The 17,658-nt window shown below is 38.3% G+C and overlaps 4 protein-coding genes across 4 annotated transcripts; 3 read left to right on the top strand and 1 right to left on the bottom strand.

The window, feature by feature from the left end:
- Positions 1 to 2,483, top strand: LOC124224798 (uncharacterized). The gene is made up of 3 exons (XM_046637001.2): positions 1 to 374; positions 896 to 1,068; positions 1,579 to 2,483. The coding sequence occupies exons 1-3, from the start codon at positions 109 to 111 to the stop codon at positions 1,899 to 1,901; spliced, it is 762 nt and encodes a 253-aa protein (XP_046492957.2). The 5' UTR covers positions 1 to 108; the 3' UTR covers positions 1,902 to 2,483.
- A 1,680-nt stretch (positions 2,484 to 4,163) lies between these two features.
- On the top strand, positions 4,164 to 8,238 carry LOC124224877 (uncharacterized). The gene is made up of 2 exons (XM_046637090.2): positions 4,164 to 4,819; positions 7,104 to 8,238. The coding sequence occupies exons 1-2, from the start codon at positions 4,348 to 4,350 to the stop codon at positions 7,493 to 7,495; spliced, it is 864 nt and encodes a 287-aa protein (XP_046493046.1). The 5' UTR covers positions 4,164 to 4,347; the 3' UTR covers positions 7,496 to 8,238.
- Positions 8,239 to 9,211: 973 nt separating this feature from the next.
- Positions 9,212 to 11,042, top strand: LOC124222199 (uncharacterized). Its single transcript, XM_046632979.2, has 3 exons — positions 9,212 to 9,750; positions 9,851 to 9,910; positions 10,030 to 11,042. The coding sequence occupies exons 1-3, from the start codon at positions 9,390 to 9,392 to the stop codon at positions 10,353 to 10,355; spliced, it is 747 nt and encodes a 248-aa protein (XP_046488935.1). The 5' UTR covers positions 9,212 to 9,389; the 3' UTR covers positions 10,356 to 11,042.
- Positions 11,043 to 13,833: 2,791 nt separating this feature from the next.
- Positions 13,834 to 15,932, bottom strand: LOC138191413 (uncharacterized). The gene is made up of 3 exons (XM_069138167.1): positions 15,554 to 15,932; positions 15,298 to 15,471; positions 13,834 to 14,342 (listed from the first exon to the last, which is right to left on the bottom strand). The coding sequence occupies exons 1-3, from the start codon at positions 15,930 to 15,932 to the stop codon at positions 13,834 to 13,836; spliced, it is 1,062 nt and encodes a 353-aa protein (XP_068994268.1).
- Between the last annotated feature and the right edge of the window lie 1,726 nt (positions 15,933 to 17,658).

Raw genomic sequence — 17,658 nt, 5'->3', positions numbered from 1 at the left:
TTTTAGCAGTATTGATACAAACACCGTGACGAGAAGGTCAGGAGCAAAAGAGCATCCTCTCGATCAGATTCGATTCGATTCGATAAACGACTTTGTCAAATACTCGCGATGTTCAAACTCTTGACTGTCTTTTCGGCTGGCTTCTTGGCCATCGCCGTCGCAGCCCCGGCATCTCAGCAGGAAGCTGTTACCGAAACTACCGGGTCACTTATCGGTGATGCTCTTCAAGTGTACTCTTCTTGTGCCGACCAAGACCTGACGGTCTGTCTGAAGCTCAAGGCCCTGCGATTCGTCGATCGTGCCGCTAGATCCGCCGACCTCGTCATCGGTGACGGTCTTCGGATTGTACAGACTGACGAAGCTAAGGCCGACAGGTAAGGACACGAACGACTGATAGACCCACGCACGACATGGACAGTGAAAACGCGGATCTGTATTCCGTGTGGTGAATTAAAGAAAATGAGTACCTTTTTTATTTTTCTCTCAAACGGAAAGTGAAGTGAAACTTGGATTACAGTGTACGACGACAATGACTACAACTACGACTACGACTACGACTTCCAATATTACTTTTCGATCAGAAGATCTACTCTTTGTTAAATAACAACTATCGACTGACGTTGTACCGAAACGATCACAGATGCTTTGGATATTCACGTTTCACCCTTCACGATTTGATCAAGTTCTAAGTGAAATAACAATCACGAAAGTGCGAATTAATGTTCAAATTTTATTGAAACGTGATCCATTCATCTTTGCGATACCATTTTACCAAACAATCATGTATCACGCTACGTAGTATATATATTTCCTTTATTGATAGAACGACTGTGTTGGTATTTGTTCACGTGCGACTTAACCATCAGCGTTAACGACGAACGAATCTGTTTTATAGCCGCGCAAACTCCGGCCGATCTCTGAACGACATCGAAGCATCTCTTCCTCAGGAAGCCGAGGCGAAAGAAGCTGCCATCGACGAAGCCCTACTAGAACGTGCTGGGAAGTTCCTCGCCAGCCATACCGTGGAACTCTCAGTTCCCGAAGAAGTTTCTCGCTCATTCGACGAGGGTAAGTTCCACCTTTGTCGTTCAGCCGTAATCACTTCCCGTGACCTATGTTCGTTCCGAGGTTCCCCTTTCATCGTGATTGTAGTACACGGGGAATTTAAGGAAGCAAATTATTCAAAGTTGAAGCTAATTTCGCTCAGATCTGTATGTGATGCATCCAGGTCTCAGTTTGCAGAGAGATCGACACACTTCTTCGTCTCGCGACTTTCTCATCAGGGGCACGATACGCGATGGTCGTTAGTGATTGAATATCGATTCCGATTAATCATACTGGCACTAAACGAGTCGAATCTATTAACGAAGCCACGATTTTTTAGTAAATTTTCCCACGAATCAACGATCAAGATAGAGCCGAATAATCGTTAGAGATCATCAGCCGGTTAACAAACACGTTCCCAGATTACGGCTCATGCTTGATTGTGCTGTAAGCGCGGGTTTAATGAACGATGCCTTAGCGGGCTTTCCTAAGGTGCGTCCATTTGTTAAGTTTTTTTTTTTCTACTTTTTTCAGCTCGTGGTAAGAAAAAGAAAATCGTCAAATCCCTGCTGCCAATCCTTCTGCTGTTGAAACTGAAGGCTGCTGCTTTGATCCCAATCGCTCTCGGCGCTCTTGCCTTGTTGGCATTCAAGGCCTTGATCATCAGCAAGATCGCTCTGGTTCTCAGCGGAATTATTGCCCTCAAGAAGCTCCTGGGGCAGAAACAGTCCAGCAGCTACGAAGTGGTGGCTCACCCAGTCCACTCGTACGAAGACTCTCACCACGACCACCACGGCTGGTCCAGCAGGTCCGCAGGTTCCGACCTGGCTTACAGTGCTTACAAGCCCGAGAACTAATTCAAAGAAAGCGACGATAAATAAACTTCATCAAGATTTCACTAATATAAATCGAAAAATCATCACAGAGCTGAAATGCCCGACGAAAAATAACTACATATCGCGAATCGTCACATCCACGTTCAACGACGTAGGTGCATCAAATTATGATTATATTTGGCATCGTTTAATTATCTAAATCGGACTATTAATGCGCTATTTTGACGACTCAAGACGACCGCACCGTACGACTTAAGACGAGACAATTACGATGACGGTAATTGAGACTTTTACGACGCTCAGACGATACCTAGAGACCACAAAATAATCACAAAGACACATACCTGCGGATGCTCAATCACGGTATCCATGTTTAAGTACAAAAAAAACAATTATATTTTTCGAGGCATTTCTATGTATAGTTTTCATAGCGATTATAACTCGCGAAAGTCACGCTTGCATGCATATATTACACTCATATACAGGCAAGTGACGAAATTTCTTGATTCTGAGGATACTTAAAACGGGTAGACAGCATTTGCTGTCAGACTTCGTATGAAAAAAAAAAAAAAATACCTCTAAACATGACGACTTGTACTCAACGTAGACTCGATTATCATACTTCCATCGCGAAGCGTGCATTGTGTACATAAAAATATGATAAAATCATATTCGACGCATAACATGTGCTATACCTGCACGTGATTTGGAGAAGCTACACCAAAAAAGTAAATACGTAACAGCAAATTTTTAAAGACGTACAAACACGCGACTTTCAAACTCTTGACGGTACACGAAGCTTAGACATTAGAGTATTTCCCATTACTGAAAAAAAGCACTTAGCTAGTTTGACCAGTCTGGACGATGCTACAAATCAAAATAGAACGCAACGGATAATTAAATCCCGTAGCATAATCAATTTCAAGAATCAGCTGGCACGGGCTAATCAATCGTTAGCTCCTCTCCTTAGCCCGCAATAGCTCAACTCTGAGACGGTTTTGGTTAGCATTACCGGTTGCTTTTAATTACATTTAATAATTTATATTATCATTAATTATTGTATCGTGTACATGTCATTGGCCAGGTTACACCTGGTGCCATGCATTTGCCATATTTATATTATTTATGAATAAATACTCATTTTATATATAAAAAAAATCTCTCATCATCATACCTGATTCTCTGTACAACCATTCTAGTTCCTCTTCCCCGTTTACTGTTAAAAATGGTGACCCTCTACTGGCGTAATGTTACAAATATGCACTTTCTTTATGGTAATTAAAGAAACGTTGTCCGTCTGCGCAAATATAGAGAAAGTCGAACGAGCCAAGCGGGACATGTGCAGCTGAAGTTTGAGATTACCGTCATGGCCCATTTTATTAAAGGTTGGATAATTGCTCGGTAGACGATTGATGAAAGGAAGTAAAACGAAAAAAACATATGAAAAATAACGAACAGCGACAAAATATCGATATATTATTGCAGTATAACGCAACGATCGACACTTACCTTTTAATCGGCTTTATGTTTTCGCGTCCCATAAGCATCAACCGACATCTCAGTACCGCAAGCGATGTAAATAAACTTACGGTGCCCGTGGAAATTTCTACCACACCACAAATTAAGTCGGTATTAACCTTTAGCACGGTTCGCGCGCCTTACGAAGTAAGCCAATGGCACGAATTTGGTTAATTGCTTTTTATTTAACTCTTTCGTTTACGTTTTTTTTTCTCCTCTCTTTTTCGTTTGTAACTTTTTTTTATACTCCATGCTGTAATTTAATCGTCAGTGCGTAAATATGCGGTGAAAAAATGCAGTCATTGTACTCAAATAAGAACCGTTATTCAAGGTGATGCTTGGCTACTCTCTCGTACGTGGTATCGATCTGTAAAGATAGTGTATCGTACGTTTAGTAGGTGGACTCGCAAGAGAGTTATTTTGACTGTATCGCTTGTCGAAGAAAGGATAACGATAATCGTCTGTGGCTAGTACATACATTCGTACTTCATAAGCGGAGGCGGAAAGTGATTAAGATGAAAATCGGCGAACCGTGTTCCTGCAGGCCAATCGAAGCGAGGATCCTTACCGGAACTTTGCTCTCTTAGATCGCATCCGGCGTTTGGAATGAAATGGTGTACTTTCGCTGCCACGCTTATACTCCCTGGTTCGCAGGGGCAAAGCCTTGGAGTGAAACCGATTGTTCCGTCGTCTGTGAAAATCCATTGTCCTTGTATATATATAGGGTTCGTTTTCCTCAAAGAATGAGCAGTGCTTATTGTGACTCTGAGAAAACTAGGCTACAAAAATTTTGGTCCGAGCGTAGAGCTGAGGCTCACTCTGAACTGCAACGATCGTAAAGATCGGTTGAAAAATTATGCAGCAGTTCAATCTGTTTAACCTGTATGATAATTAGAATTCCACGAAAGATCATTGATTCGAAATCAGACAAACATCACCTAACTTTATCATGAAGTTGTCGCTGCTGTGTATTTGTGTAATAATTTCAAAAAGTGTTTCGGTGATAATGGAGCCGAAAGCGGAGTCCAAGTTGGTCGTCGATGAGCCAGGGACGTTCGGTGAAACTTTGGGAAGTTGTCTGGCTGACAAAATCGGCACCATGGAATGCATTAATCGCGGGGTTCTTAGCACCCTTCAGTCCATCAACGAACAGGATGAGATTAAAGTCGACAACTTCTACTTGGAACGAGTCGCTGGTCAGAACCGGGACTTGCTGGACTTAGACTATGATCCCAAGGACTTTGGGAATATACTGAAGGCGGGTGCGAGGTTGATGGAACAACGGGGGTTAAAATGGGATCTTGCAACCTTGTATCCAGGCCTGGTTATGCAGGTCGGACCAATGATCAATGGTCAGGGTGTTCTTGAGTTTGTTCTGGATGAACGGACTGAGTCATATTCCGAAAGAAGACTTGGCACAGGTGAGCATAGCGTGATCTAAGATGAATGAGCCGTACTCTTCGGATAAAAAGTTAGAAGAAAAAAAAAAATCGATTCAAAATATCTTCTGCAATGTTCTTTGTCCCAATGACGATGAATACGAACAGAACAATATCCCTATCATGGAATAAAAGTTAGTCCGAGCAAATTCAAATGACACGAGCTACAAGATATTAATGATTTGAGTGAAAGGTTTCATAAATAAAATGTTTAAAATGGTCGAACTTCAGTGTTTTTGGTATGATTTCAATATTTTTGCGTTATCTCTGCTCATGGAACCCCGTCTCTCTTCCTCACCCCACAGATTTTCTGGAAAAAAATTCAAGAAATTTCACCTTAGAGTATAGTTTTACCTACGCAAATTTATTTTCATCCATTTTGGACGTATTTATTTACTAAATATTTTCAGGTGACCTCTGAAAATATCCACGGTGTTCAAAATATGAAAAACTATTACGATCGGATGAATAGCACCAGAGCTTAATAATTTTAAACGGTCTAATTACAAATCCTTTTATTAAATTGTTCATATTTTAACTTGTGATGTTCGATGTTCCTTAGATTCCTTTCTATTATATAGTAGGGATGTGGTTTCATTTGATTTAACCATCACACGCACAAATAACATTGCTGGTAATTTTTCAAACCCGTTTTTTATTCCTAACTTTGATCGGTACGGTCCATAAACTCCAAGTCACCTTGAACATCATCAGTCGTTGAAATCAAAGTATATTTCACTTAATTTCATGTAGAAAAGCAGGAATAGTTCTACATCAAACAAAGTGCAAAATTGGCTACTAGATTTTCAATTCCATTTCTTTGGTCCTATTCAATTCTGTTTGTACTGAGGTCGTGAACGTGAGGTACATGTCGCTATGGTATTTTTACGGGGCGTAGAAGCATCGGAGGTGGGCCAAAGATCTGAAATCGTTAAATCGTCGCGCCACTTCATTCAGAGATCTGCTACTAAGACACAGCACGGCACAGCTGTTTTACCGACGGTCGATTACTTCGGACGTTATTCTATGTTAACAGCCAAGTTATGGTAAAGAGCCATGAAAGTTTTCAAACTGCGACTTAGTTTCGAGTGCTTCACGGGCGGCGCTATAATGTGGAAACTTCCATTGAGTTTATAAAATCCGAGCGTGTCCACGTAACAATGTAAACGAACAAAAACCTTATTAGTGATATTTCCATCGATTTTTTTGAAAACTTTTATGGTCTGAAGAAGGACAATGTATTATCATTCTGGAATCCGTAGACTGTGAACATTTTTGCAAGTGAATTACGATTTCTTGACAAAAGAAACTCTAAAAAATGTCTTTGAATGTGCGAGAACTACTATTTAAATCTTCAATTTGATATAAATGATGTTAAAGGTTTTGAAAAGATTCATTTTGTTTTTGCATAAACGTAAGGTATACTATAAAAAAGGTTCAGAAGCGTTAAGTATTGTTGTGACTGGTCCAAAAGTAGAATAATGTAAAAATCTTGAACATAAGATTCACAAAAATCGTATGTTTTTACGTATTGAATACACCAAAAGTTGCTATTTAAAGTGTAATAACTATTATCGAAATAAAGAAAAGTTTAATGTATTACTAGGTCTTTAAATAGTTTTTCCTACGCGTTTCAAAAATTCTAAATGAGTTGCCATTTCCCTTAATGGTAGTCAAGTTATTGACTATGAATGTCACTGATATTGAATATTTGGTTCATCATAAATCAACGTAATTTTTTTAACTGAATACAAACAGAAACTTTCTGGATTCAGAGAAGCGATTAGAGACATGGACAGATGTTTAATCTCGATTCAATTTATTTTAGGAAGTCTGCTGTTAGAGATAAGAAGATTTCATAGAAAAATAGTAAATTGACAATTGTCAAATATCGAATAGGATCGTTTTTCTTCGTAGATAACTTTATGATCAAACGATTCTTCTCACGGAATTCTGTTTATTATAACCATTCTAGATTAAATGATGAAAAAATCTCGCATAGTTGAGGTGACGTTTGCAAAGGCTATCCTAAAAGTATCACGCGACTGTTATGTAAAATCTTGGAGTGTACTGCGAAAATATACTGGCAATAGGTACAAGAACAAAAGTTTATTGGCTTGTAGTCAATTATACATTTTTTTTCATACTCTGGATAAATTAAATATATGCACTTGATAAATATGCTTTTTTAAAATGACGTCCTTTTTATACAAGCTTTTCATTTTAAAGTACATCATCATCAACTCAAACCGATGTTGTTTTTCAGGTCAAGCGATAGTGAGGAATCTCATACTGCCATTTCTTCTGGGATTCAAGTTCAACCTTGTGTCTTTAATACCACTTTTATTTGGGGTCCTTCTGCTCGTCGCCAAGAAAGTTTTTGTACTGGCAAAAATTGCAATTTTCCTTAGTGGTATTTTCGGATGGAATTCCCTGTATGGGAGTGGACAGCAAGGGCCGCAACACGGTGGGGGATACGGTTTTGGATCGGATTATTACAACCACGTACCAAACTACAATTATAAGGAGTATACCACGATCCCCGATTACAATCCGTTTCAGCACGTAATCAGAGAGACACTTAACGTATACAAGAGGGACAGAGCATCCCAAAATTTGGATGAGAGTAGAAACTTTGCATGGGGTAGAGATCAATAGTAACTAATAATTAATAATAAGTATTTCTATAAGGCATCTTATTTTGTAATTTTGTACAGAACGATTTCACTAATATTTGAATAAAAGTTTCGAATGAGAAACGCACGATTTACCGCGAATGCAGTTTTGTCTGTCACTATTTTCGCTGAATGTTTACACCTTGGAAGTATTTTATACACGGCTCACAAAAATTAGCGGATACATTTTTACACAAAAGATTGTATCATTTCAAGGCTGTCTAACTTCGCTCCTACAGAATGTAAAATATTATTTGACAAAGGGTTTCAGGTCCAGAAATATCAGTCACAAAATGCTTTTTGCATATTTAGTCTGAATTATCAATTTTTTCTAAAGCTATGCTCATTTGTCGTCTGCGTCAGAAAGACTCGCGGTTCAAGACTTATTTACAAAATCCATCTCGGATGTTTCTTAGCATGTTTACTTTAATCAAAGTTCTTAGATAACTTTTGGTCATTGAAGAGTGAGTGAAAAATAAATTAAAGTCCTCCGAAAAAATACTTGAGACTCCAAATTAGCTATTCCAGCAACGAAGGAAATTAATTATTATTCTTCCTTGTGCAGTACTTCAAAGTAGGAGCTCACTTTACAAATTTGACATACCTAATAAGTCGTTTAAACTAAGATTCATAAAATTTATGTTCAATAATGTTGACCAGATCTGAAAAAAACACCTCACAGCGGATAATATAAACTTCAAAATTTGATTTAATATATTATATATATTAAGTCTATTTTTGATATGATAAGCAATTTTGGAATGATCCATGTTTTCAAGTAAAAGTGGGTGGCTCATTAATTTTTTGGAGCAATGTAGTTGAAACAATAAAACAGTCAGTTGATTAAATGAACAATAATTTACAGAACATTTAGTGGATATAGTTACTTTACTTATGTTATTGCTTATTTCTCACTAGCATGCGTGTTCATGTACCGACTGCATGTCATGTAGTTCTCACGGACCGTATACCATTGTTTTAACTGTTTCCAGCAAACAATCGTATTGTAGTGTTAGACTTGTAATGCTGGCAATTATCAGATATAGTGTGAACTTGCGAACATTGGCAAATTTACATCAACCATTCACTTGAGATATATTTTTATGTATAACGATTCACTGTAGTCTCCAAGTTAATGCAGCGTATGCGGATTTACTAAAATGAGAAAAGATTCTGTTAGCGTACATTTCAATTATCAATTATTATAGGATTAGTTGACCATCTACCCGAATTTTCTGCTGAGCTCTTCTTTCAGCCCACTGCAGCGTGCTGTATGTGCTTTACAGTATAAGCGTCTTTCACGTACTATTTTTCGGACGAGGTCACATGTACACGCCATCTAGTTAACTGTATTCTGAAAGGAGCTGTCCTTCCGCAATTGTTGCCGCGAAAATGTAACAACTCCATGAGTGCTTCCGTTACAGTCTCCTTGAAAATTTTCGATCTACTTGTTCGCCGCACGAGTTACCCTTTCATTTTAATTAACTTCTGCACCTTCTGTGCAACGGCTTTTTAAGGCTCGTTTGGCAACCGGGTCACGAGAATATTTTTCCAAAGGACTGTACTGCTATGTTTTGGTTCAGAAGATTTTTGCTAGAGCGTTAAAGACATGTGTATCAGATGTGAGCATGTAATACAACGAATGGGTATATAAGATTCTTTCGATAGACCCAGCATGTCAGTCACGTTGCAGAGCCGTCATAAACATCAACACAACGGACAAAAATCTCATCGCAGTGATTTACTCGTGTGAATTATTACAGTGTCTTCGCAGTCCGTATTCGATCCGAACTAACAACACTGACATTTCAGTCTTATATGTGACTCGGTTCTGAAACTTATACATTTTTGTGTCAATTTATTTCGGCCAAATAGCAATGATGCAGAGGCACGCCGTTGTTTTCACACTGATTATCATGCTTGCGAGTTTTTCGAATCTCTCGCTTGCCGCTCAAAACGAATACACTCAGCTGTTTGGCAAATGTGCCGAAGAAAAGAATACCTTCGACTGTCTCAAACGGAAGGCACTTAATATTCTCGATTCTGCGGTGAAGGAAGACTCAGTTTACACTTTGAATGATTTGATCTCGATAAAGAGGGATCCAAAGTTCGTCGTGATATCGGATAACTCGCGAAGCTTGGAGAACGACACGCTGGACGATCAGCTTGAGAGGAAATTTTACGAGTACCTTTCCTCGCGAAGCATTCAGTTCACTATTCCCGGAAACATAATTGAAGGTGAAGCAAAATTCTCTTCTTCCACTAACATCATAATAACAAGAATACGCCCGTTCGATCAAGTCCAATGACGAATTCGTTGCACCCTTTTTCGTTTCAGGTCGTAAGAAGAAGGACAAATATGGTGGTATGCTCATGATGGGTGGACTGGCAATGGCTGGTAAGATCTCGAGTGGAATAAAAATCATTTAACCGAAAATCGATACGATGTTTACCCGGATGCGTGCACTGAGCATCTTTCTAAATTTCCGTTCAAACGTAACGATCCGTCCGTTTCAGGTATGATGGCGCAGCTGGCAATGGGCAAGATCGCATTTCTTGCGGGAACCGCACTTTTGACGGCGAAAATCGCCCTCGTAATCAGCGCCATAATTGGCCTGAAAAAGTTGGCCAGCGGCGGAGGCGGCGGACACGAAGTTATCTACGCAACAGCTACGGAACACCATGGAGGTGGGGGTGGAGGTGGTGGATCCTATGGCGGGGGCTGGCAACGATCCTTTGGAGGACCCAATCTGACCGGAAACAGCGCTGTGTATCCAGTGTACACGGGTGCGGTAAGCGGCGGACATGATTTGGCCTACAGTGGCCAAAGGTCTCAGAGTTGAAGTAACTCTAAATCCGTGTAGTATGTACGACGATACATCTTCGGTTACATTTTTGACGAACGTACAGCAGGAATAATGCATAATGTTAGTGGAAAGCAAGGCTATAGTTTCGATGAAATACGAAACGTTCTATTGCTAAGTGATATACGTAGATTATAAGCGGTAAACTGTTACGCCTAATTTAATATTTATTATTTTAGTAATTTATTTCTATGGGTGCAGATGTCAAGTTTTGTATGTTCAAGTCTGTTTGAGTCACCTGAAAATCATTCGTTTGAAATCCTAGATTACACTATTCTGAATCAAGTGGATTCTCATGTCCTCTGTTTTATCAAGTCACGTGCGGTCTTTGTTTCATAAAGTGTTTTAATACATGTAAACATAATGGCCTTAAATCACATCATTTATCCCATTTCGCTGAACAGTTCGTTGGGTATAATCAGCGTCAGTGATGAAAGTGGTTTATTTGATATGGCCAGGGTTTTTTATAGCTTTAACTAAATTGCGCGACACTACAAAACGTACTACTTTCTTGGATGATCTCGTATTCTGGAAAGCACTGTGCAGTAATTTGTAATAAAATTGGTGCATAGTACTTTTTAATACATTCCAATACACTGAAAACTTATGTATTATATAAAAATGTAATGGTTACTGGCAGCTATTGAACAATAAACTCTGTGAAATTTCACCCAAAATGTGATGTATGGTACTTGAATATTATATTAATTTCTCCAAGCGTGGGTTTTTATAATTAAATAGCACTGTCACCACTTGTGCGTTACACGTAGTAAATATTAGTGCATTCCATGCCTACTTCATTACTGTCTAACGACCTGACTTTTGCGTCTTTGATCCATTTAAAACGTCTCTCAGATTGTTTTGCAAAACGCCATTCGCTTTTATTTCGTTAAAGCAGATGAAGAAGTTTTTCCACGTCTGAAGAAAATTTCAAAAATTTCGATGTTAAATAAAACGAATCCTGAGACTCTTTCAAAACTGGGACCAATATTTATTCGAAGCCTGACTTACTGGTAGTCGACCAGTGTGCAAAAAAGTGGTCAGTAACACAGTGGTTTCACACCATTGAGTCAGTAATTGACCACAATTTTTTTATCGCGGAAATTAGTTCCTTGTTTACTTGTTCAAAAGTTGATTGCGTTAAGAAATCGTAGACATAAACTAACAAAACAACGTACGTGATTAGGTTAAGAAATTGGTCGTAACGAAAATTGACGTAAAAAGTGAAATAATTGGATAAGGTGGGAAATTTTTTCGTTATTTAGGAAGTTTTACCGGATACGAGTGTACACTCATTTATTATTGGCCGTGAATACTTAAAAAATACTCTTTGTCAACTACTCATTCCTTCTTGGAAAAACACTTCCATAATTCGGCGCGATTCCCAGTTTCTAAAGCGCAAGTTCATTCCACATTCTGATACCAATTTCGAGGTATGTCCGTGAAGCTCAAAGAAGCTTCAAGGTCCGAATTATATATAATTTGTATGTTTCAGATATTAGCTGAAAGGTCTTGAACGTCTTATGGAGCTAACGGGACAAGGAACTCATTTGTGTTAATTTTTTGTTCACCCAACCTGCTGCAGGGAGTGCGGCATAAGCCTATGGTTAAGAATTTGTATTAATGACGTACGTAATTCAACCTGGAGCACAAATGCAATTATATTTTGAGCACATTACAAATATACGATACGCAGTGAAAATTCAACTGGATAACAAATAATTACCTCTTATCAGTAATTGTCGTAACGAATTGATTTTGCTTTCTGTGCGAATATTTCGAGACAGTTAAATTTTGGTGAATTATTTCATTCGCAGGTACGACTAATATTGTCAAGTTGGCTAATGTACCAATAGATGTTTAGCTTTTACGAAAAATCGCATCGTTTTTACTTCGCATTCAGAGACTTTAGTCGTGTTCTTATACTGTTTATCAAAGCTCAACAATTAGCAGGTGTTCTAGAACCTCAATTACCTAAACATCAATAAAAACCTTACTGTATATGAGTTTGAATGAAAACATTGTTTTGCCGAAGTCAAGTTGAGAATTTGCTCAGCGATTGCACCTGACTTCATCCTCACGAAAATATTTATGATTGCGTGAGACGACTCGACTTCTGTTTAAATACATATAATTGATATACATATTGAACACGGTTAAAAAAATTTGCACATCTTCGACTTTGCTACAGCAATAAAATACGACGATGATGTGAATGAACAGGTGAATAATAACTTTCATACTTACCGATGACGGTTTAGTATGTTCTTCATCGAAAAAATTCATGAATTTTCACTCGCGAATAAATATGATATGGTTTCTTAAAAAAACAATAGTAAAAATAGTTACGATCGAAAGGTGAAACGAGTTTCTATGAGTGCGCCGCACACTGGACTGCCAGAAATTTCAGGGTGCTGCTTTGTAGAAAGCTCCGGAGCGTTCTCGTATTTTGCTATCTCTACTAATGAAGGGGAATATTTTCTTTTTTGTCATTCTCGCTGTTACTTCTCAAAATTCAGAGGTTACCTAATCGGTAAGAATATACAGTGAATTAGTACACATATTCAAGTTGAAGTATCGAATGGGAGAAACGGATTTGCGAGCAAAATCCAATCTTTCAGCTTACAATAAAGTAATGTTACGAAAAGGGACTTATCTACGTTTTTTTTTTTCATAAAACAAGTTCAATACTTTACCGAAACCTTACGTCAGTGAGTTTATTTCAATATTTATCCTTTACGAAGTGAATAGTTGGAAGCGAACGTTCTTGCATAAATTGAATGAAAATATATCCTCACAATTGGTGTGAGGAAGCTGCCTTTGAATGTTTTCTTGTTTGATACACTGTAAAATGGACTCAATAACTTCATTCGAGCCGATACTTTATGAACAGGTCACATGGTCGCGTCAAACGCAAACCATCAGACTACTGATTAATTTTCGATTTGCATTCGTGCAAAATTTAAAATTTTGGCAGCAATGTAACTGCGGACTAATCGACGATTGATTTCGCGTTATCGATACATTACGGCAAGGTTTCAGCAATGTAGCTCTTTTATTTAAAGGAGTTTTAAGGGGTTGCATTTCTTGTTTATGGGATAATACATCTGAATTGAAAAAGGGATAAAATTATTGATCTCAAAAGTAGGTATATTCGAATATGAATTTAATATCATGTCGAAGTGTGATATCAAGTAACTAACCAGCGTGTGGCAATCATATGTAATGAAAAGTGTGATCGAATTATGTAATTGTGACTTTCTTCTTACAGAATATGTGTACACATGATCAGTGTGATCATCCTCAGCTCTCCTATCTTATATATGACAAAACAATAGATTAATCTTCTACATATCCATGTAAAATTTTTCTTCAAAAGCCTTTTTCTCTCAACAATGATTGTACCTATATCGATATAAATATAAATATGAGTTAATATCAGCAACAAACTGGTGGCTCAAACGAATTTCGTAAACAACGATCTCCTCAGTTGTGACGGGGAAAACTCTCTATCGTTGTTATCGAACGTTTTTTTCTCCAATTCCGTAATATCATTCGTGTTTTTTGTCCCGAAACCAAAACGATCGGGTTCAGAATTCCCGCTTTGACCCTGATCAGCCGTGTGCTTGTACAAAATATATTTTTCACCAACATAATTCAGGGCGCCACTACTCGGGCTGCTTGAAACACTCGAAAGGCCGACATTGGGATGCTTGTTTGACAATTCAAATCTCCTGGCATCTGATGGCCCAGTTATTTCACCAGACGGTTCCGGTTCCGGGTTTCTGTTCAGCCTGGTTCTGGCGATGCTTCGCTTGCGGTAATGACCTTCGTATCCTCCGCCTCCGCCGCCGCCTCCGCCGCCGTGACTTCCACCTCCGTATTCGTGGCTTGAGCTGTGCGTCTGCACGTAGGTGTGTTGAGGGTGCTTGATTATCTCGTACGAAGTCTTTCCACCACTTCCTTCTGAAGAGGTTAAAGTTTCGTTAATTACATTTTGTCTTGACCCTCGAAATCGACAAATTAAGGAAAACGGATAAAGGGATGGCCCAAGGTGCGAAGAATAATACGTGCCTCATAGAATCCGGAAAAATTCAGATCTGTTTAAATAGGTCTTGTCATAACAAATCTTAGTTCCGATTGGACGTGATTAGATGTGATTATACCCAATAATGTTATATCAAATATTTTATACATGGTTATATCAGGTAAGGAATATTGTCAGATCCAAGTACACATAATATTATGGAATAGGAGATATAATTGGTCCTGGTATTTGTCTCACTAGATACAATCATACCTGGGCCGATCTAATATTACGTGTAACTAGATTTCATCATTTTAAATCAGACCTAACCAGACACAATCTCATATATTGCTAAGTTAGATAATATATCTTGTTTTTTTTAAGTATGTCTACCTGTACACATAATCATATGTATAGACATATGATTTTATCTGCTTGGCTATAATCACACTATCTGTCTGTGTCTATTTGATTTGGTCACATTCTATGTTAGGGAAAGTGTCGTCATATCGAAAATTCATTTGCAGCTAAGAACATTGGGTTTGTCGCTTGCTGAAGTGTACCAGGAGTCGAGCCAAATGTTTTCGAAACGATCTTGAAAATTTCAAGTTACCCAAGAACCCGTCCAAAGGCTGTGACTGAAGTATAATTAAATCTTGTCAGATGTAATATTTAATACATTTTAAGATGAAATAAATTGCAGTTCGGTCAAATAAGTTAGATTATACCTAGTTGGATCAGGTTAGATAAAGATCAAATTTAGATCTGATTATGTGTAACGGCTCAGGTGTAACTCGATCTCATTAGATCAAATTAGATATATTCATTCTTTCCCGGGAAGAATGAAATCAGATGCAAGGGATAGAAATTTCTGCAACTATGGTTCATGCTTACCAAGCAGCTTCTTCAGCGCTATAACCGAAGCAATGGTTAGAGCTACCTTAGCAACTATCAAGGCTTTGCCAGCGAGCGCCGCGATCGCCTGCATCCCCATCCAAATCATGGCACCCTTAGCAGCTGCAGCAATCATCAGCATTCCGCCGTAGCCTTTATCCTTTTTCCCGCGGGCTAAAAGAAATTGGCAAACCTTATTCATTGCAAGTCCTTTTATTGTTCCCAATGGCTGTAGTGATTTAAATCGTAAACTTACCTTCATGTAGATTGAACTCATAGAGTTTTGGTATGTTCACTTCGACACTGTGGGTAGTAAAGAACGTCCAAATCTTGTTCCAGATTTGATCACTCCAGGCTGTGCTCTCCGGATCAGTTGATTCTGCATGATTGGTGCTTCTGGCGAAGTTTTCGTCTCGTACAAATTTAAATCCTTCGAGAATCTCCAGGCTCTTTGCCTGTGTGATGCGGCTTGCAAAGTTCAGTACCTTCTGCTGCAAGCAGCCGAGTGAATCATTTTTGTCGATACAATTTTCAAACACTCTCAATACTACGGTCCAACTGGATCCTGACGTCGTGTTCGAGGCTTCCACTTTGGCCCAAACGAGTAGCAGAATAACGAACACTCCTCTATCCATTTTAAAATTAAAGAATTAAAGAAATCTTTGTCTTCTAAGTTGCGAGACCCGCTGACTGACTGACCAGTCAATAAAAAGTTAACCTGTTTTATAGCTGAGAAAATAATTAAACATATATATAGAGTAGCGTGGAGCATACAGAGCGTGAACATGGCATGTAGACGTTAGATGCGTATGACAACTGTCTATTAATTAGTCGGTAAGTATTTGCTTTACAAAACTCTTATTACCTTTTGGAATTTATCAAATGCTGGCTGCGTAAGGATTGTTTGGATACGCACAGTTAGCCGTACGAATTGGGGATAGAAACTAATCGCAAATAAATTTCAGAAGCTGGATTGCTGTGTGCGTATCCCTAAGACAGATTGTTCAAGTCTACGACAAAGAACCGTTGCACTGATACGCTGTGGTTGCTATGCATTTTTTATGGCTATTTTAAGGAGAGCAAACGCACATACGACAGTTATGTAACCAGATTATTGTATACATGTATACATGAATAAGTGCATGTTCTTGATTTTTATAAACTAGGGTATATTGCTCTATCGATGCGCAGCGTTGCACAAGTAAGGTTCTGCACTCGATTTTTCCGCGGGTAAATAACACACCATCTGGTAAAGCGCAGCGTTACTGCACACGGCCGCTCATTTTCTCGTTTTTTTATTCATGCACCGAGAAACCGTTTGCACGGCGATGACGGAACGTGTAACACGATTTTAAATTTGCAGACTCACACTAATGAAAAGAATTTTTCAAATTCTGGTAACATGAATACTTTATTTGTTCAATTTGAATGCATATTATTTAATTGAATGTTATGCGAATGAGTTTTCTATAGGTTTTCTGTGGAATTTTTTTTCACGTCTCTAGATTGCTCACAGTGTTTTACGCAATCAAATGAAAAAATGTAGTTACAAATTGAATTGAAAATTGATTGGTGAACTTAATTTGATGGGCTAGATCGCACACCATATTCGTATCAGGTGAATCAATCGCACAATCTATTTCAAATACACTGAAGATGATATGACTTCGGTTCCGATTTATAATTTCTTGAGAAAATTACTGATTTTTCTAATCGTTCATGCAAGATCATTAATTATGCGTGGTAACCAAGACTCATTGATGACTCACTACTACCGACAGCAGGCGCGTAACCTCGACAACGGTATAATGAGCTTTTTTTATATTTTCTTCTTCATTGTTTTTCTTTGTGAGAAGTGCATCGTTGTAAAAAATTCTTCAACGAAAGAATTCATTCAACTTATCTCACGTGTATGCGTGAGTGTAAATTCAGGTGAACTATTTAAAATCCAATAGCTTTGTCGAACCTTAAACCGAACGGATTTGCATAGTAATTTAATGTTAATTTTCAAATTATTCGAACTATTCTGGATTTCAGTGAATCCACAAAGGCTCACAAGGGTTGTTCAAATAACAATCTACCGATTGTTATATTTTTAGAAATATGCGGATATTTGATTTTTGTCTATCATTGATTTTAATGAGCCTCGTCAAAATTCTGACACCTTGAGTAAGCCAGTTCACCGTAGAATTTACACTAGGTCAATCAAGAAGACTGTCTGACATTACGCTCGAACCAAATGATAGTGCCAAATAAATAACACGAAGTCGGATCAGCCCAAAAATGGGACGTTTTCATCTTAAATGGTAACCGAGTATACCGTGAATATTTTAAATACATATCTACAGTCACTGACCGATA

This window comes from Neodiprion pinetum, chromosome 1 (genome assembly GCF_021155775.2).
Source record: "Neodiprion pinetum isolate iyNeoPine1 chromosome 1, iyNeoPine1.2, whole genome shotgun sequence".
Taxonomy (NCBI): domain Eukaryota; kingdom Metazoa; phylum Arthropoda; class Insecta; order Hymenoptera; family Diprionidae; genus Neodiprion; species Neodiprion pinetum.
This window is presented reverse-complemented; position numbering and strand designations above follow the sequence as displayed.

Bases quoted from the DNA above. Each gene is read 5' to 3' on its own strand.
- LOC124224798 (XM_046637001.2), top strand. From the start codon at position 109: ATGTTCAAACTCTTGACTGTCTTTTCGGCTGGCTTCTTGGCCATCGCC. The intron at 375-895 runs GTAAGGACACGA...TCTGTTTTATAG, and splicing joins GACGAAGCTAAGGCCGACAG to CCGCGCAAACTCCGGCCGAT. The intron at 1,069-1,578 runs GTAAGTTCCACC...TACTTTTTTCAG, and splicing joins TTCTCGCTCATTCGACGAGG to CTCGTGGTAAGAAAAAGAAA.
- LOC124222199 (XM_046632979.2), top strand. From the start codon at position 9,390: ATGATGCAGAGGCACGCCGTTGTTTTCACACTGATTATCATGCTTGCG. The intron at 9,751-9,850 runs GTGAAGCAAAAT...TTTTCGTTTCAG, and splicing joins TCCCGGAAACATAATTGAAG to GTCGTAAGAAGAAGGACAAA. The intron at 9,911-10,029 runs GTAAGATCTCGA...CGTCCGTTTCAG, and splicing joins GGGTGGACTGGCAATGGCTG to GTATGATGGCGCAGCTGGCA.
- LOC138191413 (XM_069138167.1), bottom strand. From the start codon at position 15,932: ATGGATAGAGGAGTGTTCGTTATTCTGCTACTCGTTTGGGCCAAAGTG. The intron at 15,472-15,553 runs GTAAGTTTACGA...AATTTCTTTTAG, and splicing joins TGAGTTCAATCTACATGAAG to CCCGCGGGAAAAAGGATAAA. The intron at 14,343-15,297 runs GTAAGCATGAAC...TAACCTCTTCAG, and splicing joins AGCGCTGAAGAAGCTGCTTG to AAGGAAGTGGTGGAAAGACT.
- LOC124224877 (XM_046637090.2), top strand. From the start codon at position 4,348: ATGAAGTTGTCGCTGCTGTGTATTTGTGTAATAATTTCAAAAAGTGTT. The intron at 4,820-7,103 runs GTGAGCATAGCG...GTTGTTTTTCAG, and splicing joins CGAAAGAAGACTTGGCACAG to GTCAAGCGATAGTGAGGAAT.